This window comes from Gracilinanus agilis, chromosome 5 (genome assembly GCF_016433145.1).
Source record: "Gracilinanus agilis isolate LMUSP501 chromosome 5, AgileGrace, whole genome shotgun sequence".
Classification (NCBI taxonomy): Eukaryota; Metazoa; Chordata; class Mammalia; order Didelphimorphia; family Didelphidae; genus Gracilinanus; species Gracilinanus agilis.
Window position 1 is genome coordinate 54270237 of NC_058134.1, and position 26552 is coordinate 54296788.

General features: G+C 35.8%; 1 protein-coding gene across 1 annotated transcript in view; it reads right to left on the minus strand.

The window, feature by feature from the left end:
* Positions 1 to 26552, minus strand: part of ADAM22 (ADAM metallopeptidase domain 22) — a 254809-nt gene that overhangs the window by 54753 nt on the left and 173504 nt on the right. Inside the window, 10 exon segments of the mRNA XM_044678916.1 lie at positions 2483 to 2623; positions 7464 to 7556; positions 7758 to 7829; positions 10646 to 10745; positions 13076 to 13127; positions 14454 to 14544; positions 16568 to 16652; positions 17977 to 18143; positions 19166 to 19237; positions 25022 to 25096. Coding sequence (XP_044534851.1) covers positions 2483 to 2623; positions 7464 to 7556; positions 7758 to 7829; positions 10646 to 10745; positions 13076 to 13127; positions 14454 to 14544; positions 16568 to 16652; positions 17977 to 18143; positions 19166 to 19237; positions 25022 to 25096 — 948 coding nt within the window.

Here is a 26552-nt window from a genome sequence, read left to right on the forward strand (position 1 = left end):
GTCAATACAATACAAGGCAAGAATTATAATTCTGAAAATAACCTTTAAAGGGGCCTTCTTTTAAAGGACTAGATAGTCAACACAAAACCCTTAGGTCAAAAGCAGCCTGACTGAGCCTGAGTTGTACCCATGGGAGATTAAAAAAAATAATAAAACCTGTTTTTACCTAGCTAGCTAGCACACATGAATTGGCAAAGTAGTACAGCCAAACCACTTAGCCAATGCTTCCTCAGTACGAGTGATAGAGCCAGGTGCCGTGCCAGAGAGCTTGGATCAATTAGCAAATGTAATTACAGTTGAATTTAATGAATGACATAATTATATCCACAAAGTCTGCAAACATATGGATTTCCAATCATATGGGCCACTACTGAAAAGCCTGGATGCCTTAGATGAGATGGTTAAATTGGATGCTCCCACTGTGTTACTTCAGTTGCAGTTTCTTAACTTTTTTTGCATGGCATGGACCTCAGTGGCAGCCTGGGGAAGCCTATGGAACCCTGTTCAGAAGAAAGTTTTTAAATGCATATAATCCATGGTGTTATGATGCAAACCAAGGCTTAGTGAAAATAAACATGTGTTTTCCCATCCAAGTTGACAAATCTTCAGGAATTTATCTATGTAGCCCTTGGAGGTCCACGGACCCCAGATGGAGGGCTTCTGACTTCAATCCTTTAATGATATGTAATGAGAGAAGAAAGGGTAATAGAAAAAACAGTCCCTTAAACTCTCACTCACTTTATCAGATGACCCTGAAAACAAGGGCAAAGCACACTCAGACACAAATCAGTGGAAACATAACTGGACAGATGGGCATGGAGGACACAGACAGCTGGCAGCCTCTAGCCACATGTGGAGCTCAACATGAGTGCCCCTGGCCATGGCAGGAGCAACATCTGTATCCAAACAACTGGCAAGAAGAAGAGAAGGATGCAGCAAGAGTTCCCTTTTTACAGTTGTGAGATTGATGGCAGGTCCTATGTGCAAAATGCAGTCAAGAGGCATCTATTTTAGGAATCTTTTACTAGGATTTGTATACTGTCCTGCCACTTTATTCTATATACTAATGCATGTGTTTTATATATATATATATGTATGTATGTATATATTAATATATATTTAAATCTATTTAGCTTTAATTATTCTTTGTTCTACTATATACATATAATTGTTATATTTTATTAATATATTTATTTTAATTAAACTTTGTAGTACACTATAATTCTAAATTATATAATTATTAAATATGTTAAATACATATTATGAATATATTTATACATAAGTATATGTTTACAGAGAGAGTGTTTAAGTTTTGCCCTTGTTTCCAGGGTCATGGATATATCCAGTGGAATTTAATACCAACCGTTTTACTCTTACCTTCTGAGACTTACTGAGGGTATCATTAAAGGATTTAGGTGACTTGGGATGATCAAATCTCAGCTCAGGTGCAGCCTTTTGCATGAGATCTTTCTAATCTCTGCTGCTTGCTAATGCCTGCCTTGATCTTCACCAAAATTATCCTGTATTTATTTTGCATTTACCTCTATACTTATATGCTGTCTTCTTTGATAGAATATAAAATATAATGATAATATTAATATAGAGAGAATATAATAATATAGAATATAAACTCCTTGATGGTGAGAGATATTTCTTTTTTTGTCTTTGTATTCCTCGTACCCAACACATACTTGTCAATTAATTGACAAGGGAAATAATATTTCACATAGTTATTGGGGGGGGGGTATAATCTGTTACCTGAAGAAAAAAAAACAGTAAATAAAAAGCCTGGATATTTTCTACAAATACACATCTTGGAAAGAATATTAAATAGGCAAGACCTTTAGTCTTGATCTGTTGGGATATCATATCCCTTAAGAATAAACACTTTTAAGTGACTTAAGTAGATACAATCTTACTGAATTAATATCTTTAAGTGATGTAAATAGAAACACTCTTACCGAATTCCTTTTATCCCTAAAGCAAAGATGTTAGTTGCGATGAAAATTTTACATTTGCTTCCATAAATAATCACAGTCCATCTCTAACTGAATTTAAAATTTAAGATCAGTCAAAATTGGGCTTTTTTAGAAGAAACAATATTCATGTCAACGTCAGACGAAGGAACACCTTTTCAGACTAGAGACACATGATGGGAGTATTTCTTTACTACACTTTCCTTTTTAAAAGTTTATGAGATAAAACGTAGTCCTTTCTATTTTTTTCCTCTGGCAAGGACATGTAAGTAAACCCATGGACATACTTTATTTTTAAACGACGCTTTAAGGCATAAACACAATCTTAGTTTTACAACCACTTGCAGGCAGTTTCTCCACTTGCTTATGCTGTTAGCTGAAACCTAAATTGCAGAGAAATGACTAAAAATAGATGGAATTAGATGTCACATGAGAGAGGAACCTGAGAGTCTCCTTGGTTTACATTTTTCTGGGAGATCAATGCCATGAAGGTAACCATGAAAGACCTTGCCCAGGCACCATTTTTTTCCTCCAGATATGGAGAAAGCTTACCCCATGAAAATTACCTGACTGGAGTTTCCTGTACATGTCTCCTGAATATCACAGTCATTCACTGCTTCCCGACATACAGTTCCCATAGGCTGAAACTAAAAGAAGTTAAAAAAAAGGCTGAAAACCCCTGGAAGCACTGAATGCAAATACTGATAGAAAGTTGAACAGTTTTATCCCAAATATCAAAACAGAGTTGTTTCAGTTACTCTGTGGAGACTTTTGCTTTTTGCTATTACAACAAAGCTCTGAGCAAGTCAGAGAATTTGAGTCAAATATAATATATTTTGGTATAATATAATAAATACAATATAATATCTTTTAAAAGAATTTTCTTCAGGCTGTATGAGCTATTTTCTATATTTTATAGCTATAACCTAGAATTCTTCACCTGTTACCAAAGTATTTCAGGTGGGGGTTTGATGCTATGGGTTGATCCATAGTTTGACTACAATTAGGAAAGGTATATGAATATATGGATAAAATTCAAATCTGCCCTCAGACACTTATTAGTTATATGACCCTGGGCAATTCACTTAACTTCTGTTGGCCTCAGTTTCCTCAATTGTAAAACGGGACTAATAATAGCACCTACTCCAAGAGCTTGTGTGCAGATTAAATGAGATATTTGTAAAATGCTCAGTACAGAGTGTCTGGCGCATAGTAGGTACTTAATAAATGCTTGTTCCTTTCTTTTCTAGGGATCTTATTTTATAAAGGAAATTGGCCAACCACAGAACACATAGAGAAAAATAAAGCAATGCAATTCAATTAGGAGTGGTTGAGTACCTGGAAATATTTAGCTTACAGAAGACTTATGAGGGATATGATAGCTGTCTGGAAGTACATTTTAAGGGTACCAAGTTGAAGAGAGATTTGATTTACTTTCCTCTGATCAAAGACAACAGTAAACCCAGTGGTTGGAAACTGCAGAGGGTTAATTTTAGCTCAAAATATGGACTCAAAGGGCTGCCCCAGGAGATAGTGAATGCCCTTCCCACTCAAGGTCTTCAAATGAAGGGTGAACAGCCACTTATTGGGGATATTATAGAGAAGATTGCTGCTTTAATTATCAGTTGGACTTGGGGAACACTTAAATTTGCAGATATTATACTATATAGAACCTGGGTTCTAATTAGAAGCTTCCTCCAGCACTTACTAACTATATGACCCTGAGCAAAACCATTGAGGTGGTTGTTTAGAGTCTACATCCCTAATCATATCCACATCAACCCATGTGTTCAAGTAGTTGTATTTCTTCTGTGTTTCTACTCCCACAGTTCTTTCTCTGGATGTGGATAGCTTTCTTTCTTTTTTATTTATATGTATATTTTTATTTTGAATATATTCCCATAGTTACATGTTTCATGTTCTTTCCCTCTCCCCCAAGCCCCCCTAATCCCCTTAGCCAATGCACAATTCCATTGGGTTTTACATGTATCATTGATTAAGACCTAATTCCATATTATGAGCAAAACCATTGAATCTCATTAATTGTCAATTTCCCTACTTGAAAAATAGAGAAGATATTAAAAGGAGAACAAGAATTTTTATGGTGCCTTTTACATTCTAGGCACTGTGCTAAGAGTTTTTTACAAATATTCTCTCATTTGATCCTCACAACAACCCTAAGAGACATGTGCTACTATTAGCCTCATTTTAGAATTGAGGAAACGGAGGCAGACAGAGGTTAAGTGACTTGCCCAATTAGTAACTATCTGAATCTAGATTTGAACTCAAGTGTTTCTATTGTTTCTCCACAAATATTACTTATGAGGAAAATATTTTTAAACCTAAAAGCACCATTTAAATATTCAATCCATATATTTGCAGGAATTGTCCTCCTTGTCTGAATAAAAAGGCATCTCATCTCCCCTCACAGAATCCTCACCTTCCAAGGCTCATTCTGGTAAAGTCTGCCATGATCTAGTCAGATATTAATGCTCTCTCCTTCCTCATTACCTTGGGGTGTTTACCTGGGCACACGTACAGAGAGACCTCAGAGGCAATCTGGTCTAACTAACCCTATCACTTTAAAGTTGAGGAAACCAAGGTCCAGGGAACTTAAATGCCTTGCTCAAAGTCACATACTGATCATTTAAAGGTGGGACTCAAATACAGATCTTCTAACTCCAGAACTAGTATTTCACTCTACCTTGTTTCCTATAGAGCCCTTGTTTGCTGACAACAGGGTTTGGGGCCAGCCAGCTGTGACTTTATTACATTTTCAAATCCATCTTATAATAGGCTTTTATGTGAGAGTTATGGTTGCTCCCCTGTTGGGTGTATTTTTATGTTCTGCTGCTCTTGAGCCCTGAAATGATTTTTATCACTGAAATCACAATTCTGTATATCAAAGAAATGAATTTTTAAAAACCTCTTATTTTGTTGCAGGAATGATGAAAGCAAGGAACATTGAAGTAATGGGACCCAGGCCACATAGTAACCAGGGATCTAGCTCAAGATAGTGCAGGGCTCCTGGGGCCTCATTCAGTGATGCATAGACAAGTATATAAAAGTTGAAATCTCTAGAAAATACATTAGTGGCTATATTTCTGACAGGGATATATTTCTATCTCTTTCATGTGGTTGGAAAAACCCCTTGAAGGAACCTGAAATCTAGGAAGGTTCTAACTGAATCTCTCTGCTTTGTTGGACATGTTAAGGAACTAGATTTCTGTTTCCTCATTAGCAGACAAAATGGCTATTGCTATCATTACTAAAAAGTTGTTTAAAGGAATCCCCCAAAGGTCTAAATTCAAAGGTTGTCCTAGTTCCAGCCCTCCTCTAGGAGGAACAGCCAGTTAATCAATGCTCATTTATTAAGTAATCTCTGGGGTAGATGTCATGGTACCAGGTTCTACAGCAAGATAGAAAAAGATGAAAAACCACAGAATGATTCACTCTTTAGGAACAAAACAGGCAGAGTAGTCTTTGTAGAAGGTTTCAGGGAGTAGAATGGTGATCAAGGAAGTGGTAAGGTCTCAAGTTGGTAAAGCTTGCCTTGAAGAACCTTACATTCTACTGGAGGATACAACATGAGTACAAATATAAGTTTGAGATGATCCATCATCCAGAAGGGAGTGAAAGTGTTTTTCAAGTTAAAATGAGCAATTATTCTCCTACAATTTGGATCTAGATTCCCTAGATTTTCTAGGGATGAAGCCACAAAACCTTTCTTCTCCTGATCATCCTTGTCCATACTTACCTTGGACTTCTTACAAAGCATTATCTTTCACATGACATTTCCTCATATACTGCCTTGCATTGTTATTTAGCCATTTTCTGTGTCTTTTTCTTGTCTCCCCAATATTATACACCCCCTAAGAGTCAAGGACCATTTCTCTTTTTTGTATTTTCTTTTTTTATATTTTTTGTTTTGTATTTTTTGTATTTTTATGTTTTGTTATCCTTGGACTTTGAAATTATTTGATTACAAAGAGAACAATTAAATAAATTAAAGAAGCAGATAAAAGAAACCCCTTAAATTTACTTTACAGGCAGGCAGATTGTAGCAAAAAGGACTAAAGCCACTGGGCCCAAACCTACTTAATTCTCAGATTAAAAGGATGAGAAAAAAAATATTACCATGATAGAAAAAAAAGGAATGTGGCATAATGGAAAGAATGCAGAATTTGGTACATGAAAAATTGGTTTGAAATTGGTTCTTCTACTTCATTTGCCTTTGGCTAAACCATTTCCAAACTCTAGGCCCAAGTTTCCTCATTGGTAAAAGGAGAAAGTTGGAGTTGATGATCTTTAAAATCCAGTTCTATATTCTATATTTAATAACCTATGTCTTAAGTTTTTTTAAGCCTTCATTTTGCTTTAAATAGGGCTGAGCCCATAGAAAGCTTTAAAAATATCTTGTAGAAGGACAGTCATAGGTTCATAAGTGTATAAATGGAAGAGATTTTCGAGGTCAGTTCAGCAAAGACCCTCATTTCTCTCCTCTGATTCTTCTATCATATTGGTTCATGCCTTTCTCTCCTCATACCTCGATACTGCAATTGACTGCTGGTGGTTCTGCCTGAGTTAAGTCTCTCCCTATTCCAATCCATCATTTATTCAGCTATCAAAATGGTTTTCCCTAAATGCAGGTCCAACTGTGTTATTCCCTTACTCAATAAACAACAGTGACTCCCTGTTACCTAGAATCAAATACAAAAACCTCTAGCGTTCATAGCCTTCCATAATTAAGCCCCCTCTTACCTTTCCAGTCTTCTTACACCTTATTCCCCCCACCATATCACTCTTTAATCCAATGACATTGGCTTCTTTGCTGTCCATAAAGAGAACACTCCATCTTTCAGCCATAGGCATTTCATTGGTTGTCCTTCATGATTATAATGCTCTCCTTTCTCATCTCTGCCTTCTCTGATTTTAAATTACACTGAAGGCTTGCTTCCCTGTCCTCTCTGGCCTTTCCCAATACCTTTTTAATTCTAGTGCCCTCTCGTAGCTAATTATTTCTTATTTTTCTTGTACATAGTTTGTTTATACAGGGTTATTTGTATCTTGTCTCCCCCAATTAGATTATGAGCTCCCAACAGCAGGGACTGTCTTTTGTCTCTTGTTGCACAGTGACTGGCACATAGTAGCTGTTTAATGAATATTTATTGATGGACCAAGTGACCATTTTACAACTGAGGAAACTAAAGGAGTGAGAAATTAAGTAAATTGTTTTGATCACAAAGAGAAGTTATCTATAGACTTGGAATTTGGAAACAAATCCCAAAAGAAGGGAAAGAAGGAGATAAAGAGGGGTGGAAGAAGGGATAAATTAAGTGCTGGGTTCCACTGAAGTACAATAGTGAGATTAACAAAACCCAATTTCAGACATAATGTCTATGCTCCCCATTGAATTCTATTCCCTTCTTCTTCATGGTCTGGATTGTTCATTTCCTGTCAATTGGTTAAAAGGTGATATTCTCATACCTTGCACTTTTTACAGCAAAGACCATCACTGCATTGGGAGTCTTCTGTCAAAGTGCATTTCCTACAGCAATCTGCTCCTTCCCGGGCACACTCCTGAGAAGCATAAATATTTATAGAACATAATGCACAACCTAAGACAGGAATCTAATTTCTTAATTACTCTGTCTCTTCTTCCCCTCAAATTATTATCTTTTCATGAGAAATTCAAAAAGTTTCTCTATGCATGTGGCTTTCACTACCTTGGTATGAAAAGCAGGGGATTTCAGGGATGCTTGGTCACCACCAAGGACTCACCGCAAGTGTGCCACAGTCACATTCTTCTCCAGTCTCAATAAAGCCATTACCACATTCAGGAGGATCTAGCAACTGTGGGAGAGAAATCAAAATATTAAAAATCACTCTCATAAGATCCATGGGAAGGTAAGATTCATACTCAGGCACAAAAGTGGTACATCTAGAAACTGACAATGGCTCACATATGCAGTGTGATTTTTATTTTTTCAAGAGAGAGTGAAATGGAAAAAGTACTTGATATGAAGTCCAAGACCCTAGATTTGAATCCTAGAATTGTTCCTCAATGTCTATATGACATCAATCAACACATGTTTATTAAACACTTCCTGTGTACATGGCAGCATGGTATAGTGGTATATAGTGAACCAGGCTCAGGTGCAGAAGACCTGAGTTCAAATCCTGCCTCTGACACATAATGGCAGCCCTATTTGAGGCAAGCTATGCCATTTCTCAGTGCCCCAGTCAGCTAACGCAAGACTCCAATATGTCTTTGTAGAGGAATTTTTTTTTACCAGGAACTACCAATGAAATCCCTGATCCATCAATGTTCCTCTATCATGTGTCAATGCTATGTACTTCAAATAGAAATACCAAGAATGAAACACACCATATTCTCAAATAGCTTATATATCTTGTCCAGTTCAACATGCTACCTATTCTTCCATACTATCTCTGCCATTATTATTTCATTATTAAAAATACTGGTTTACTCTTTACTCTGCTGACCATATTTTACTTTCTTTGACTTAGAGTTAGGAAGAAAAGTTGGGGAATTATTATATTTTGTAATTAAAATGAATTTCTTTTTTACCGGGAATATGACACGCACCAAAAAAAAAACAAAAAAAAACAAGAATTCAGATAGATACATGTGGCTTTTCATAAATGCCCATATCCAAAAATCTTGCATCCAGAAAGGCCTCATTCCCAGGCCTGCCTGTCACAAGTGAAGTAATTGTTTCTTATTTTTCATTCCAGGTTGAAAGTGACCCTCATAAATGAGGCAGCTTTGAAAACCTGAAATGGCAAATGATATAGATGAAAGATGCATTTGTTCCCTTGTTTTGGACTCAGGACAAAAGCTATTTCAGTAAAAAGCCCTTAGCCTCTTTCCTGGTTAAAAGCAGCAGTGGTTTCTTTTCATAATATTCCCTCACCTCCCTGAGGTTTTTTGAAAGGGTTAGCTGTTCTGTAATCCGGTGCAATACAATTTCTAAATTCCCTTGCAAAGGAGACAGAATGAAAGAGGAAATGATTACTAGGCAGCTCCACATACCACGGTGAGTTATAGAGGCAGAAAATTTAATTCACACAATTAGCTGGGACAAAGTATTCTCTTTTACTTTAACATGTAAATGTATCCTGATGAGAATAACTGGAACCTCTTTACCCTCTAATCAGTGACCATAATGTTCTCTATGAATTTAATAAGCTATAGCCAAGAACATAGGATGGAACATTCTTTACTCATTCATTTCAGGAGATTTTAATTTCTTAATAAGAATGGTCTTGATAATGCAAAGTACTTGTAAGACAAATCAAGGACAATAAGAGAGGATGCTTCAATACCTACCCTGCAGGGAGGTAAAGTCCAAATCCGTTTATTAGTCATCAAGAAAAACTTGGCTATAAAAGCAAATGAGAAAGGAAAACTCATACACACACACACACACACACACACACACACACACACACACACATAGTAGATTGCATTTTAGAATGCAGATTGTGGTGAGGCTATTTTCCTAATTTAAATTTGTGTCAGTATTTGTCCATATAAAACCAAGATGGAAAGGTTCAGAAAGTGGTCATTCTTTCTGTAAGCTGAAGAGATACACAGCTCTGGGCACTAAGGGATTTTAAAGTGCAGCTAGTCAATGACTTTAGCATGGTATTTTCTTTGGATTCATTCCCATATTTGGTGCAGGGCTTTGGTCTCTCATTCAGAAACTTCACCTTAGTTTATAGAGATTATTTCATCTATTTCCTATTTTTTGTCTGAAGTTTAGGCTATCAACTAGGTCATGAATATTTGCCTAATCTCTACCAAACTCTCTAAGGCTGTTAAGTAGAAAAGCAAGTGCTCAGATAAATTGGTAAGGGGATTCATTTAATGGGATTCATTAAAAGTTCCCTATACCATCAAAAGAGGCAGTGAGGTGGTGCAATGAATAGAACATGGGGTTTGGAATCAGAAGACATCTTCTTGAGTTCAAATCTATCTGCAGACACTTGATTCTGACTTAATCCTGTTTGCCTCAGTTTCCTCATCTGTAAAATGTGATGGAGAAGGAAATGGTAAATCATTCCAGTATCTTTGCTAAGAAAACCCCGAAATGGGGTCACAAAGAGTCAAACATGATTGCATTGACTCAACAAAAAATACCAATAAAATCATAGGTTCAACTAAAACCAATAATAAGCAAACTGCTCTGGGTTTTCTCAGAATTACTCAGTTTTGTAATCCTTAGTCACTGCTGTCCTCTTATGTAGATAAATGAGGGAGTAATTAGAGTAAATACAGACATAGCCCCCAATTCAGAAGGCAAGGTCTTTGTTTCTATTACCTTCAGGATCATATTCCTGAGCATTTTCCATGCAGTTATATCCAGTTAAATCTGAATGGGTCTTTGCCCCAACTCCTTACATTTGTGAACCCTTCCCAAGTTTGAATTCCCTCCTCACTTCATTCTAGGTTCAACTCTAGAACAGGCAAGTCTAGAAAGGATGTTACTAGTTTCTTACTTTCTCTAGGAAATGATTGTTGATCTGACCAGAAATCTTTTAATTGTGGAGCCCTGTTTCTTTGAATGTACAATTCAGAAACCTTAGAAGGAAGGAAAATAAATGGTCTGGGTTCAGCATGTGAGAGCAACTAGTTTTATTACCTTTGATGGTTTATTGAAGAGGCAGGCGCCACCTCCATTATTTAAGAAGTCATGATACTCATCGACATTGCACTGAGAGAACTTTTTTGGGAGGTAATAGCTGTAAAGAAACAAGAAAATCAATAGCTAGGCACCATTGATCTCCCTTGTAGATAGTTAGAAAGTTCATTCTTTTTCAAAGTGAAGAAAAAAAGATAATTTTCAGGCATCCACAATAGGTTTATTCAAGGCATGTGGGTTATATTTGCATTAAAGAAATAGCTGATGGTTTCTTAACAGTTTTCATGAAGATCAAATGCACTTCAGCAGAACTGCCCCCTCATTTGCAACCCAACCCGGAGGAGAAGGAGGCTCATTTTTTGCAAAGCAATTTCTCCTGAAAACTTTAATGTTGCCTTGATGTCATTTGATAAATGCTTGAAATCAAAACATTAGGACTGTTTCTCATCCTTCTACATTTCCATATCTCTGGATTCTCTTATATTCTTAAAGGGTGGGTATGCCACATTTAGTTTTTAAAATCCAAAGACATTCCATTATCCATCTCTATCCCTTTGCTCAAGCTGTCTCTTCATATCTGAAGTGCACCACCTCCTCATCTGGGCTCCTTAGATTCCTTAGCATCCTTCAACACAACATGTGTACCAACACAATTCCTCTAGTGATGAATCCTTTTTCATTCCTCAAATGACCCCATCCCATAAATGTATGTATGAAGTATATCCAAATCCCATTCCAGGAGAATGAAAACTCCTCTAGGGCAGGAAGTAACATTTGTTTGTCTTTGGAACCTCTGCTAGTGCCTAGCATAGTACTTTATACAAAGTAGGCATTTAATATGTGGTTCTGAGATTGAATTGGAAGATCAGAAATCTCCCAAAATCCCCATACATTTTATTGACCTTTCCATGTCTAGTAATCATTTGTCTATTAAACATGCACTACCTTAAGGCAACTCTTGTTACTGGTATTTCTTACATTGCTCCCCACCCCTTTTCTTTTTTTCCTAGCAGTTAAGATAGTTAGGTGGCAAGGCAGATAGAGCTCTGGGCCTGGAGTTAGGAAACTCCAGGAAAAAGTTCAAATAGAGACTCAGATATTTATTAGCTATGTGACTGTGGACAAGTTACTTCATTTCTGCCTGCCTAAATTTCCTCTTTTATAAAAATGATGATAATATAGCACCAATCAATTGGGACTGTCACAAAGATAAAAAGAGCTAATATTTGAACAGCGCTTAATTAGTCAGTGTTGGTACACAATTTGAGAAATGATTGTTTCTTTCCTTTCTTTTTTTTGCCTCTCTAAATAGGCTTTAAGAGGTAGGAGCAAGGACTTGAAGAGTCTTCTTATTTCTGCTCCCTAGAGTGCCTAGCCTAGTGTTCTCACATGTGAAGTTATATCAATAAACTTTTTCCATAAAACTTTTATTATCATTAAACTTTTCTGGATCTGAATTAAATCATGTTAGTTCTTCCAGGAGATAACATGTATATATAGAATCGTATGTGAAAACCAACAAGCAGGATATATTATATATATGAAAATCAGTATATAGAATAAATGCAAAATAAATAAAAAGAAGTTAAACACAAGGTTTTAGGGGAAGGATGAATATAGAAAGGAGGATAATGTATAATGTGGCTGGAAAAATAGACTAGAGCTCAATTGGAAAAGCCAAACAGAGGGGTTTATATTTTATACTGGAGAACATGGGGAGCCATCAGAGTTGCTTGAAGAAAGGAGGGGCATGATAAAATGTGGGCTTAAAGAAAGCACCTTTCATATCAGTGAGGAGAATGGATTGGAGTGAGGAGCTGCCTGAGTCAGGAGGACTAATTAGGAGGCAACTGCTATAGTCCAGGCAAGAGATGATGATGTCCTCGACTAAGGTTATGGTTGTGTGAGTAGAGAGAAATTGGATTAGAAAAATGTGATAGTGGCAGAAATGGCATCATTTGGCAATTGGCTAAACATTGGATCGATGGAAGGAGAAGCCAAGGATGACTCAAAGTTCGTAAACTCCGAGTCAAACTGGTTCTGGCCTCAATTCAATCAGGTCTGAAAGCATGGTGATGCCCTTGACAAAAATAAGGAAGTTTGATAGAGGGGTAGGTTTGGGAAAAAAGATAGTGAGTTGTTTGAGTTCAGATGTCTCTGAGATATTTCTTTGTTTAATGATGATGAGATTGGAACTTAGGAATGAGTTTCAGACCGGATATATAGGTCCCAGAATCAGCTCCCCAGAGAATATACTGAAATAAATTCATTTTCCCATGAATATCTACAGTAAGACTTCCTGTCTGGAGTTAATCTAATTCTGATTAGTAAGTCTCATAATTCTGAGTAGTAAAGCACACCTGTGCAAGTAATATTGAGTTCTTTTCTTATTATTAATATGTGAAAATATAAAAAAACAAAATCACTTACCCTGTGTCTCCCATTATGCATCCAGACCATGTATCCTCACATTTACACTCACCTAAGAAAAACGTGAAGATGTGCCTCAAGTAGATATACTACAGAGTTTTCTAAAACAGATCTCTGGTCTATAGTGCATTCCTCAAAATATCTTTTGAAAAGTACTGTAATTCAGTTTTTCTAACATTATAAGCAACATACATCAACTTTTCTCAAGTATGCTCCCACCTTTCTAATACCCTATATGTGGAATAACAAAAATATTGTGTTCTGGAATTTTTTATGATTTCATCTTTTCTTTAGTATTAATTTTAACCTAACTGAAGTAAGCAAGCATTCATTCAAAATGTCCTACTTGGAACAAACAAGTTTTTTTCCCCTTCCAGGGATTTTAAATTAGCCCCCAAATATTAAACAAAATCAAAATACTCCTAGAAGGAGCAGGTTACACTAAGCTGAAGGTATCAGAATTATGTCTGGAGTAAGAAAAGGAGCATCCTTTGGGCCAAAGCAGGTAAATTGAGGCAGGGCTACTGGATAACATTTGATTGTAAGAAAGAGAACAGATAGATCTAACACTTCCTGGCGGCTACTTATTATGCAAATGTTACTGGTCTAAAATAAGTGAGGAGTACAATCAGTTCTGAATAAGATACTTAATGATTCTTATCCTGCAGATATTTCCACATTAAAAGACAACGCAAATACAAGATCACATAAACAAAAGCAGTGACAACAAAACTTTTATATATACCTCATACTTTTGCACCACATAGCTAGGACTGTGAATTCAATTTTTGGAAAATTAGTAGCCTTGCTATGGTTTACCCTTAAAGGTTTCCTCATTCACTTCTACTATGAAATTTCAGCAGGGATTAGGAATAGGGAATAGATCTGAGATTTCATTAGTAAAGAGAACTCCCAGATGAGAAAATTCCCCAAACCAATGCAAGCTGGTACTTTCACTGAAACTTACAGCAGTATAGAGTTGCCAAGCCATTTAGAGGTTAAGTGACTTTCCCAAGGGCATATAGTGAATGAGTGTTGAAGTCAGAATTTGAATCCAGGTCTTTCTGTTTCATATTAATTCTGTGAATTTATCAATAAAGTATGTATATATTATATATATATAATATATTTAAAAATTCTTGCTCGATAGCGTCATTTTATTTCACCAATATCATAAATATTAATTACTACTATTTTACCAAAGACCTTGACCTCATCCATGTTACTTACTTTACCATGTCTAACACTTTTAGGTGGGCATTTGAATCTAGTACCCCATCCTCAAATTTCAGCTTATAAAAGTATCTTCCAAACAAGGTTATGTATAAAGTGTTAATGATATATATTAAAACTGATGCATATGCTTTCTAAAACTTACCGCTTACTAATTTTCTTTTGTCTGAGAAAATACCAAGATTATATGCTAATGATTGGGCTAGAGTGACTGCCATTAAATCCGTTTTCCCAAACTGGAAAAAACAAACAAACAAACAAATAAATAACAAAATGTGTAAAACATCATTCAGATCAAACTGAAAGAAAGATCAAGACATGATCAACTTTGAGTAAATTTTAGGAATTTGCTTCAGCACAGGCTCAGCAGATTCAGTTAACACAGAATATTGGGCAGTCAGAGAGAATTCAATTTAATGAGCACTTATTATAGACCAACTATATGTCAATTACTGTGCTGAAGGAAACAGGAAGAAGTCATTTGTTTGGTCTGGCTTTGATTTATTGGGTTTGGTACCTTAATCTAATACTGAAGCCAAATAATACCTATCTCTAATTGAAAATTCTAACTTTTCTATAAAAATACAGTGGGATCCATAGACTACAATCAGGTAGAAGTGAGTGGAGAAAATCTTACTTGAGTGCTTCTGAAATTTTAGCCCTCCCAAAAAACAAAACAAAACAAACATTGCTTCCAGATGCAAATGCAGTATAAAGAACCCTGAGCCTGAGAGAAGCATTGGAATTTGTTCTTGATGTAAAATTAAAATTAATATCCAATAACTCCAAGTATAATATTTTATAAAGTTTAAGAACAAAAGTAAAAGCCTGAGTAAAAGTCAAGTGAGTGAAATTCTCCTGTCTGGCACTCACCCAACCTCCACAAAACCTCGTTGGGGGAGGGAGGGGAGAAGCGAGAGGGAAGAGCTACATCAAAATATATCCTCCCTACGTAAGGACGTAGGTAAACATAAAAAATGGGATGCTGGGATTTAGAGTCCTGGGGAGCAAAATTCTAATTACACAATGGTCAATAGCAAAAGTATTCTTCAAAATTTGAGAAGCCATGTGAATATATTATTTTTACTTGACTTGCCAGTGGTCCTAGAGAATATTCTCTTTTATCCAAAGAAACTGACTTTGGAGAATACTGAGGAAAAAAGCCAGTGGTCAAGCTTTCCTTCAAAACTGGCCAAATTCTCTGGAGGTCAGTGAATTCCAAGTCTAGTGGTTAGGAATTAATAACATCCAGAGAATGGTTCAATTCTCTGAAAAATTTCTGAAGAATAAACAAGACTTTATAGAATGCAGGTAGGGTTTCGTATACTTTCCTGTTTTTCCACTCACTTCTTATGCAATTTATAAAAGTTGGCAGTTAAGTGGCTTAGTGGATAGAGCCCTGGATCTGAGGTCAAATGTTTAAGTTCAAATTGTGTCACAGATACTTGCTAGCCATGGGACCCTAGACAAGTCATCCAATCTTTGCATTAATTTCCTCATTTGCAAAATGGGCACAATAATAGCACCTATCTCCTAGTGTTGTTGTGAGGATTAAATAAAAATAAATTTACAAATAACTATATAAATGCCAGCTATTATTAAGAATAATTTTTTGGACAAAAATATAATTTTATGGACAATGCCAACAGAAATTGTTTTCAGTAATGTTTCCCCATTTGAGTCCTGATAGTGAGGGTGAGCTCTATGTCAATATATCAAGGAGTCATGATTTCTTTTTTTCTTTTCTTTTTTTAACCTTAACTTATTTTTTAAACCTTTAACCTATTGATTAACAGAATCAATACTGTGTATCAGTTTTAAGGCAGAAGACCAGTAAAGGCTAAGTAATAGGGGTTAAGTGACTTGCTCAGGGACACAGCTAGAAAGTATCTGAGGTCACATTTGAACCCAGGACCTCCCATCTCTGAGCCTGGCATCCAGGATTTCTACAATGGAGTACCAGAACAGATGGCATAATCTGTATCTTTATCAATCAGTCTTAAAGAAACAACTGTCAGAAGTTCTAGAGAGGTTATGTTATTCATCCAAGGTCAAACGGCTTGTAACTGTCAGAGAAGATTTGAATCCAACTCTTCCTTACTCCAAATTCAGCTCTCTCCACTATGCCATGGTCCCTTAAATATTCTATACTAATAAATAATTAATACAATTAACTTGCTATATGGCCATTATGTTGTAGATGGCAGGAAGCCTTTTCACCTGGGTACCATTTTGTATTATATGAATATGCACACCTACTTCATTCACTCCTCCTCCTTTCAGCAGAGAGCAAATCCCACCAATATAAGCTGCCCCGCTTCGACTACTTTCAAATCGGCTTCCCCTTTTAGAAAAGGAAACAAAGAAAAAATGGTTTACTGTTCACCAATTTTCAGCACCTCAAAGTATTAATTTGTTACATTTACTGATTCTTGGCAAGTCACCATTTATTTCTACACTTCATTCTGTAAATCTTTATATTTGTACACATAAAGGAACAAGTCATTTACTGGAGGGCCCATTAAGAGTAGCATCTTCAATAGAACACCTATTAGAAATCTCTTTCCCACTTCCCTGTGAGATTTTCTTAGGGTGATTTTAGAAAATGACTTTAAAAAATTCTACAGTGCCAGGTATGGCGATACACACTAATAATCCTAGGCTGAGGCTAGGTGAATATTTTGAGTTTAGGAGTTCTGAGCTGTAGTAGGGCTAAAGCTGATCATGTATTTACAGGAAATATGGCACCAATACGGTAAGTCCCTGGGAGCATGGTTGCCAACTGGCTACCTAATGAGGAATGAAGGAGCCTAAGAAACAAAGCAAGTCAAAGCTTCTCTACCAATTCGCAATGGAGGCAGCCCATGAAAGGTCATTATACTTTGGGTCTGGGTCTCAAAAATAATGAATAAATGAATGAATTAATTAGTAGATAGGTAAATAAATAAATACATAAACAAATTAATGAAAAATTAAGTGAATGAATTCTAAGACAATTACTTATTATCACAGACATGAAAAAAAGTTGAAATTTCACTACAAAAAAAAAGAATTTAAGAAAAAATACAAAATGGATCTAGAGTCAATAGGTAGGAAATTTCAGGAGCATTAACCAGAAGGCAGACATGTTAGCACATTTAGGAAAGACCCCAGCTTGTGTTGCCTAAAATATTCATGAAAGGAACATATGTTTAGTGAAAGGATATATTTTGTAGAAGTGTGATGTAATATCATGAAGAACCCACTGTCATGAAATCCTAGCTATATGCATACTGGGGAAAATTAGATTGAGTAGATGTTAACAGATAATTCAGCAACTATTTATTAACATCTTAATATGCAACAGGAATTGTGATAGGCATTTAGGATACACACACACACACACACACACACACACTGAAACCATCTTTATCCATTAAAAAACACCTAGAAACCAATGGTCTTCAATTTACATGAAAACCAATAGAACTCTTCAATTTACATGAAAACCAGTGGAATCGATGCATTTTTATATCCCAATCTCCAACTTACCAAAACAGTTCTGATATAGTTATTCTTAATTATTTAATTGGCACGGGGGGTGGAGATATACATCTGTCACAAATAGCAATGAATTCAAAAGAGAACAACAAAAAGAAAGCAATAAAACACAATGAGAAATGACATACGAAAAAAGGTGGACGGCATCACTTTTCTCCTTGATAAAATCCTTCCGATATTTCATGAACTCACGTAGGGTGGTCAGTGGTTTTTCAGATATGGTGAACTTGTTGTCAGCTGCCCAGGTTTCCATGGCAACCAACACTATCCTTGTCTTAAGTTGTTCCTTATAGATCTAGTATATTAATGAAATGAACACGCATGTTATAATATCAAAGGATGTATGAACAGGCTTTAGAGGAAGCCCTTTACAGGTAGGAAGCATCTTGAGTTTTAAATGGTTCCAGTCAGGGGAGCAGGGACAGAGAGAACTGTAGAAAAGAATTCTCTATTGATTTTTTAAAATTTAATTTTTTTAGCAATTGTAATAAAATAATATTTTTAATAACAAATTTCCACACACATTTTTACAAAGTTATACGATCCACATTGTCTCCTTCCTTACTTCCCTTCCCCATTATGGAGTTGTCAAGCAATTCAATCCAGATTATATATATATACTATCTCTCCAGATTTTGAGGGGGGAAATGGTGGAGATGAGAATGTATCTTTCCCCTAATTTCCATATTATTCCCCAAGTAAAACAAAGACTAATCACACACCAGAGAACAATAGTTAAGAATCCTGTTATGATGTGATCTCACACTGTTAATCAGGGAACAAATTTATGTCCCTTTCCTGGTATCTTAAGCAGAATGAAGGACAGTCTAAAGCCTCCCTGTGAATAACAATGAAGAATGCCAGTAAAGTCAATTATGGCTGTTAAAAAGCTTTGGAGAAACTATGGTTATGTTAACCTTAGAAGTAAGCCAGGTAGCTGAGAAAACAAGAACTCATGAGGCCTAGGTATTGGCACCTATCTTGTAGTGCTCATGTTCATTTGGAAGGAGTCTGATTGTATCTTTGGGTTCCTCTATTTGAGGGGGGTTTTTAGGAAGAGAATCAGCCTCTGTCTTTATTCTAGGTAGAATTCACAGAAGGAATTTCAGTCATAAACCCATCAAGTTTGATCTCCTTTTAACCATCCTCCTAGCTTCAGATTTGGGTTTAAAAAGTCTATTAAACTTTACAGAAGGATGTGACTTCATTTTCAATTTTCATCATTCCATATCACTACAATATAAAAGGATAAGATGAATTATTAGCAAATGTGATTTAGAACTTATGAGAATGGCACTTAACTGGATTTATACTTACTAAATCTGCCATGTTCACCACGGATTTAGCGTAGGTATTTGTATGCATCACTGAAAGCCGATGTTTTTTAAACTGAAAATGAAAGAAAATAAGTGAAAAGATTCTGAAATGAAGTATCAGTAAATCACCATCTCTGAGGGATAGCCAGAACATATGAGTATGATTCAAAATTATGATATTAAGGCAAGTATTAAACTAGATTTCTAGAAGATCTTTCCTCCCTAACAGAATAAAGACCACACAGGCCAGTGGAAAGTCTGTGTTTCATGAGATTGGAGTTTTGGTCCTACCTCTCTAGGATCCCTGGCAAGTTATTTTATCTGTTTCCTCATCTATAAAAGGAAATTATATGAGATGATCTCAATGATTCTATTTCTAAGGTCCTATAATGGATAAATGTCTATGATGGGGACAGAAAGCTGGTTTTAAGATACCAGTAATATTTTCTACTAATTTGGGGGAACAATCACACTGTAGAAGGAATAGTCACCCTGATTTTTTAAAAGTATTTTAATGCATCAAAAAGTGCAATTGTCTTTCATGATTATTTATCAAAATTGGGAGTACTATTGTATAGTGGAAAGAAGGTAGCCTTGGAGTGAAGAAGAAATGGTCAAGTTTAGTTTCTGATACATGTTAACCATATAACCCTGGGCAGATTATTTAAACTTTAGGGGTCCCAGACATTTCTCTAAGATTATAAATTATGAATGAATTGCTGACCTGTGTTAATGGGAGTAGTTTCCTCAATAATAATTCATCTTATCAGTGAAATCATAAGTCTAGAGGCACTCTGGGTCCATGGAAAGAGAGCTGGACTTGAAGCCAGAAGGATCTGAGTGTAAATCCTGATTTTGACACATCATAGGCAAGACACTCAATCTCTTAGTATCCTAGGCAACCTCCTAAGATTATAAAATACTGAGAAAGTGCTAACCTACAAAGGTGGAGTTTCCCCACCCGGGTATTCCCGATACCTATAATGTGCTAATCCCTAAGGATATAAAGGTAAAAATGAAACAGTCTCTGCCCTCAAAAAGCATATATTCTAAAGCACCGTGTGTGTGTGCTTGGGGCAAGAGAGTGGCAATGGAACATGTGTTGTTGTTCACTTGTTCTCGCTGTGTCCAACTATTCATGATCCCATTTGGGGTTTTCTTGGCAAAGATACAAGAGTGGTTTGTCATTTCCTTCTATTCATTTTACAGATGAGGAACAGAGAAATATTGGGTTAAATGATTTGCCCAGGGTCACATAACTATTTAGTATCTAAAGGTGGACTTGAACTCAGGTCTTTTTGACCTTCTGATACTCTATCCACTAGGCTACCTAGCTTCCAAACAACATGTACATGCATAGGAATAGATAGGAAAAAGTATCTAAACCAATATACATTTATTAAATGCCTATTATGTGCCAGACATTGCATTAAGTGCTGGGAATACAATTAATGAGAAGAAAGGCAGTCTTTGCTCTCAAAAAGCTTATAATCTAATAAAAAAGGCAAGAAAGAGGAAGAATAGAACACTATGGGGTAGGTGGAATTGAAAGTAGGCAGAGCAGCAGATGCAAAGCATTTGCTTTGCTTTGATTGAGAACAAAAATCTAGTTTCTGCCTTCTCTAAAGGAAGATATTGGGAAGAGTGTGATGTTTTCCAACCAGAGAGGAAAAGAGACTAAAGCAGGTGGTATTAGTCATACCTACTTAATAAATATAAGGTTGTATGAAGAAGTTCACTAGCAAAAAGCAAAGGATTGTTGCCTTTAACTTTAATATTTTAAATCCATATTCTCACAGCCAATCAATATACCCATACCTGAAATCATCAGGTGAAATTCAGAAATGTGTACATTGCTGAAATTTTTTGAGAATTAAGCAGAATAATCATCAATCCTATGTGTCCTCTTACTTTTCTGCACACATTGGTAGAAAGATAGGAAGGAGTGCTATATTTTCAGACCATCTATAACCATTAACTTAGCTGACGGTATTCTAAAAGTGAAATCTTTGGGGCAGCTGGGTGGCTCAGTGGATTGAGAGTCAGGCCTAGAGACGGGAGGTCCTAGGTTCAAATCTGGCCTCAGACAGGTGTGTGACCCTGGGCATGTCACTTGACCCCCTTTGCCCACCCTTACTACTCTTCCACCTATGAGCCAATACACAGAAGTAAAGGGTTTAAAATAAAAAAAAAATAATAAATAAAAGTGAAATCTTTGTATAGTGAAAAATGAGTTGATAAAACTAAGGAAGAATCAAATGATGTTCAATATAGATATTTTCGTAATAAAAGCAGAAGACAAGAGGAAATTAGAGCTAAATGGAAAGGTGGATCACAGGTTATCCTTGGAAAAGTAAAATCATAATATAAAAAGACCACCATGAAGATAATTGCAGCATAAGCTCCAACAGCTATTGTAGAAGAAATAAAGAAATACTTTGAGGAATTTAATAAGATCCTTCAAACCAGTCCAGCATCTGCTTTCCTCTAGGAAACTTCAATGTGAAGATGAGCACAGGGGAAGATAATGGAAAGTATGTTGGAGAATATGACTTAGATTTGAGAACCAATAACGAGTAAAGTCTTGTAAATATTCAAAAATCTTTTGGGTATAAGTATTTCCAGAAGTTCCTGGATAGGGTAAACACCAAATATCAACACAAATACATGCATACATACACAATGAAATGAACTATATTTTAATATATGATAAATTACTGGATACAGATACAACAATCATTCCAGAAACAGCTAACTGCTTACAGTCAGAATAAAATTTAAAACTAATATTAGATTAGAAAAAAAGAATATGGGTAAGAAGAATACTATATTCAATAGCAATAAGTTCAACAGTGCCTATGCAAATAAACCATTGAAGTCAAATCATGGAAATGAAAAAAGGCAAAGATACTGATATAATTCGTCACCAATTCCTACAAAAGCATAGTCAGTGGAAAGAGCTGCCAAATGAGGAGGCCAAAAGAATCTCCAAACCTCCTTAGCCAGCAAACACTTAATCTCCTTATAGCATGATGGCTGCCAAGAGCAACATCAGTTTGGAATATAAATTTGTTTATAGAACCCTACAGAGAAGGATAGTGGAAAGTAATGTTCAAGATAACTTCACAAAGGAGACAAATCTTCAGATAAGCCTGATGAGATTCAACAGAGCAACAACAATTCAGACAGCAAATATATTCAAAGATAGGGATAGCAGCAAGACAAGTAGAGAGAATATGGTTCAGACATGTCAATAGGTCTACATGTATTTCCATTATTGTTAAAAATGGAATCCCCATATTTGACTCAGTGGATTATGGAGGGATAAATGGTGGGAGCAAATAGGCTACAAATTATTTCGTAGGATGATTTATATGTAAGAAGTGACATAAGGGATATCTTCAAGGAAATATACAATTGGAAATGGAGATGAATCAGTCAGATAGCAAGAATGATGGATAACAGATAGAGAGTCTGGATTTTGCACTGATATCTATAAAATATAAAATACTCAGGAGTTCTTAATGCTTTTTTTGTTAGAGTCCTTTGGCATTCTATTGAAACCTATACCACTTTGGAGTAATGCTTTAAAACAATTGAAGGAAATGCTAAATTTCAGTTAGAAGTTAGTGAAAATAAAAATATAATTTTTTCACAACCAAGTTCATGAACCTCCTGAAATCTGTCTACAGATGAACCTCATATAAAGAAATATTGACCTGAAAGAAGACTTCTAGTAACTCTTTTTAAAATAAACTCTTCTCTTCCATCTTAGAATTAATACTGTGTAGTGACTCCAAGGCAGAAAAGAAGTATCGGTTAGGCAATGGGTGTTAAATGACTTGCTTAGAGTCACACTGCTGAAATATCTGAGGCCACATTTGAACCCAGGAACTTCTGTCTCTAGGCCTGGCTCTCAATCCACTGAGTCACCAATCTGCCCCCTCTAGTAGCTCTTAATCCCTATTGAGCTATATGAGGAAGTTTATGGGGCCATCAAGAGTAAGTAAACATGCTGAAGAATCACTTTTGGGTGCTTCAGAGTGCTAAGAGATCATAATCCCAAGTATGTCAGGGAAGAGGAGGTACCAAAAAAATGGGAGGAATTATTTATAATACTAATTTCCTAAAAGAATTATGAAGAAGACATCAGTACCATTGACCCATATATCTACTTGAACATCTTCATTAATCTTTATAAAAATGTACTATACATATATGTTGAGTATTTTTTGGTAGAAAATATGAGAAAAGAATGGGAAGGCTTTCACCAACAGTTATGGTATAGCAAATCACATTTTACAGTTATGTGATTAGCCAGAAGGTACAGACAATACAAGATGTTTTGGTATTTATGTTTGTAGATGGCAAAAACTGTATTTGACTCAATAGAGCACAATAAAACATTAAAGACTCTCCAGTAATGAATGTCTTGAGCAGAAACTAAGTTCATATCAGGTTCCTTGATAAGTGTGACCTTATAACAGTATTCCTATTTAATATCAAGAAAAGCAGGAAACAAGGAATGTATGCTCTACAAAGATGTATAGTCACTATTGTCAAGGAAATTTTCTTGTACAAGATATCGATGATATTCACTATAGATGTCGTCCAGATACCCCCTTATGCACATGGTATTCTGCTGATGGCATCCAGCTCCAGAAAAATGCCAGGTCTCCATAATGAGATATATGATTACTCAAAAGAGATTGATCTAACAATCCACACAGGAAAAACGAAATGCATGAAAAATGTCTATCATTCAGACTACGGAACAATGTAGACTAGCCAGTCCATTGAATTAGTTCATTACTAAATATGTATGGGACACATCCTCATATGGATGATGATTTGCTCCTAGAACTAAATAGAAGGAAATTATGCAGTGTATTTAATAATTGCAGGCTGCCAAAACCCCATCCTTTAACACAAATATTGAATTGTGATGATATATGCTTGTGAACACTGGATTACAATACTCTCCAAAGAATCAAAGTAGTACATGAGCTGAAGGTCAATGGAGAGCCATATGGGAGAATATAGAAAATATATTTCCTATGACAACCTCTTGGCATAAAGTAATGTAAGGGAAATATATTTTTAAGGAAGCATATAATAGTTGTATGAAGGGAGATAGACCAGTTATATATCAAGAAAGACCAACCAATAGATGGACATGCTAAATTCTATCAGCATTAACATCCTAAATCAATAAAGTGTCCCCAATATATTTGGTAGATACGATATGGTGGAACTCAGGGGAAAAGGATGGAAAAGAATTGTACTAATAGTTTGCAAATTGCTCAGATGGAGGAAGTATGTGAAACTATAAGATTAAAGATTCATTTAAATATTGAAATATTTTAATTTCTTTAAAATGCAGTTTTAAAGGAAATGCACATATTAGCACTAATCCTACTCAAGTTCATCTGAAATTGATGTGGAAAGAATTGGTGATTTTAGCTCCTCATTCTACACTAAAGTGTAATGATTTGGCCAAGGTCACAATGAGTGACAAATAAGATTGAAAGCTAATTTCAAATTTGGTGCTATTTCTATTACATCTGTGATGTCATATACCTTATTTGATGTGGCTAGTGGTTTATTTTTATTTCACTAACCAGCTTAATTGCTTATTATTACTGGGTGTTGTGATTAGTTATTAGTTTAGTATTAGTATTAGACCTAACAGGAAGGGCTGGAGATTTAGATGGGTAATATTGGATTAAGGTTCCACATTTACCATCCTTAGCACACTCTTTAGTTACAATATTCAAGGCTCCACTTCTCCCCTCCACAGGACTTACATTCATTCTCTTCCTATAATATGTGTAACTTTCAAACAAATAAGTCCTACCATTAGGTGATCATTCACTATCATCAGTTCAACATATTTTGTTTCTTCCTCTACGTTGCGTGGATGCCGACGAAGCTGCAGAAACATTAAACAACAAGAAGAAATATTTTTTAACAGCCTACTATAGGAAGAACAATGAATCTGGGGAAGATGGGGGTGAAGATTACAGTATAATAAAGGGATATGTTGTAGACACAAAAATCACTCAATACCCTATAGTAAATGCTAAATACACTAGAAAAGAAAAACCATAGTAGTGATAGGAGAGGTCTAGTAAGGGAAGGGCTGGAGGGAACATCGGGGATATCTTCTTGGAGAGGGTGACACAGGAGCTGGGCTTTTGAAATATGGCTGGGAATTCAGTGGGTGGAGAATGGGGACCAATGAGGACAGGGCAGGTCTAAAGAAAAGTATGAAAGGAGGCAAGAAAGGATATCACAGAGAATGATGGCTAGTAGTCCAGCTCAGCTGGTTCACAGGGTACAATCAATCAAACCAGTGACAAGTATTTATTAAGTATCTAATATGCCAGCCACTAAGTCAGGTGCTGGGAATACTAAGTTAGTCTCTGCCTACAAGGAGGTTATATTCTAAGGAGAACAATAGCATGTAGCCAACTAAACAAGATGGTGCCTAGCTGCACAGATTCTCAAAGGCAGAGATCATGGTTTGCTTTGTTTTGTTTTGTTTTCACCAGCTTTCTAAATAAGCCTTGGAAAAATTACCTAAAGAACAACATCAATATGGAAGAAACAATAGAGAATGATAATGTAGTTTTTTCATGTTTTTCTACTATTTAGATGTAAAGATTGTGTATCTGCCATGTAACAACAAGAGAATGAACATAACTATAACCTTTCAACTACTAGAACAAAATTATGAAGACACAAAGCTGCAAAACTGTAGAGTGTTTTTACATTGATCTTTTACTAATACAATTAGCAATATGTTTTGCATTATGACAATAAATCCTTGAATATTGTTACTGGTAATACTTGCACTTTTTGAGAAGTTTGTGAATGGTTTCTTACATTTTATTTGCCATTGTTTTCATAAAAATCATTTATATATAAGAATATAAAACCATAGTAATTTATATAGAGTCTTTTACTTGGGAAGCTCAATAGGTTTAATGTACATGGGCTAATTAATTTACATAATTATTCCTCTCCCTTCAATATTGATTACAAAACTAAACCTAACTCAGGTTATATAGGTACAATGATTCAAAATTAATAGAGAAATGTAGTCTATTCTTAGGCTTGAAAACAAAAAAGGAACATGAAGTACAATATTCTAGAACTCTTCAAAATATGGTGTTTAGAAGGCTCATAGAAAGCTTCTTTCTAATTATGTTTTATAGGCTTTATTTTAAACCCTTAACTTCTGTGTATTGTCTCATAGGTGGAAGAGTGGTAAGGGTACGCAATGGGGGTCAAGTGACTTGCCCAGGGTCACCCAGCTGGGAAGTGTCTGAGGCCGGATTTGAACCTAGGACCTCCCGTCTCTAGGCCTGGCTCTCAATCCACTG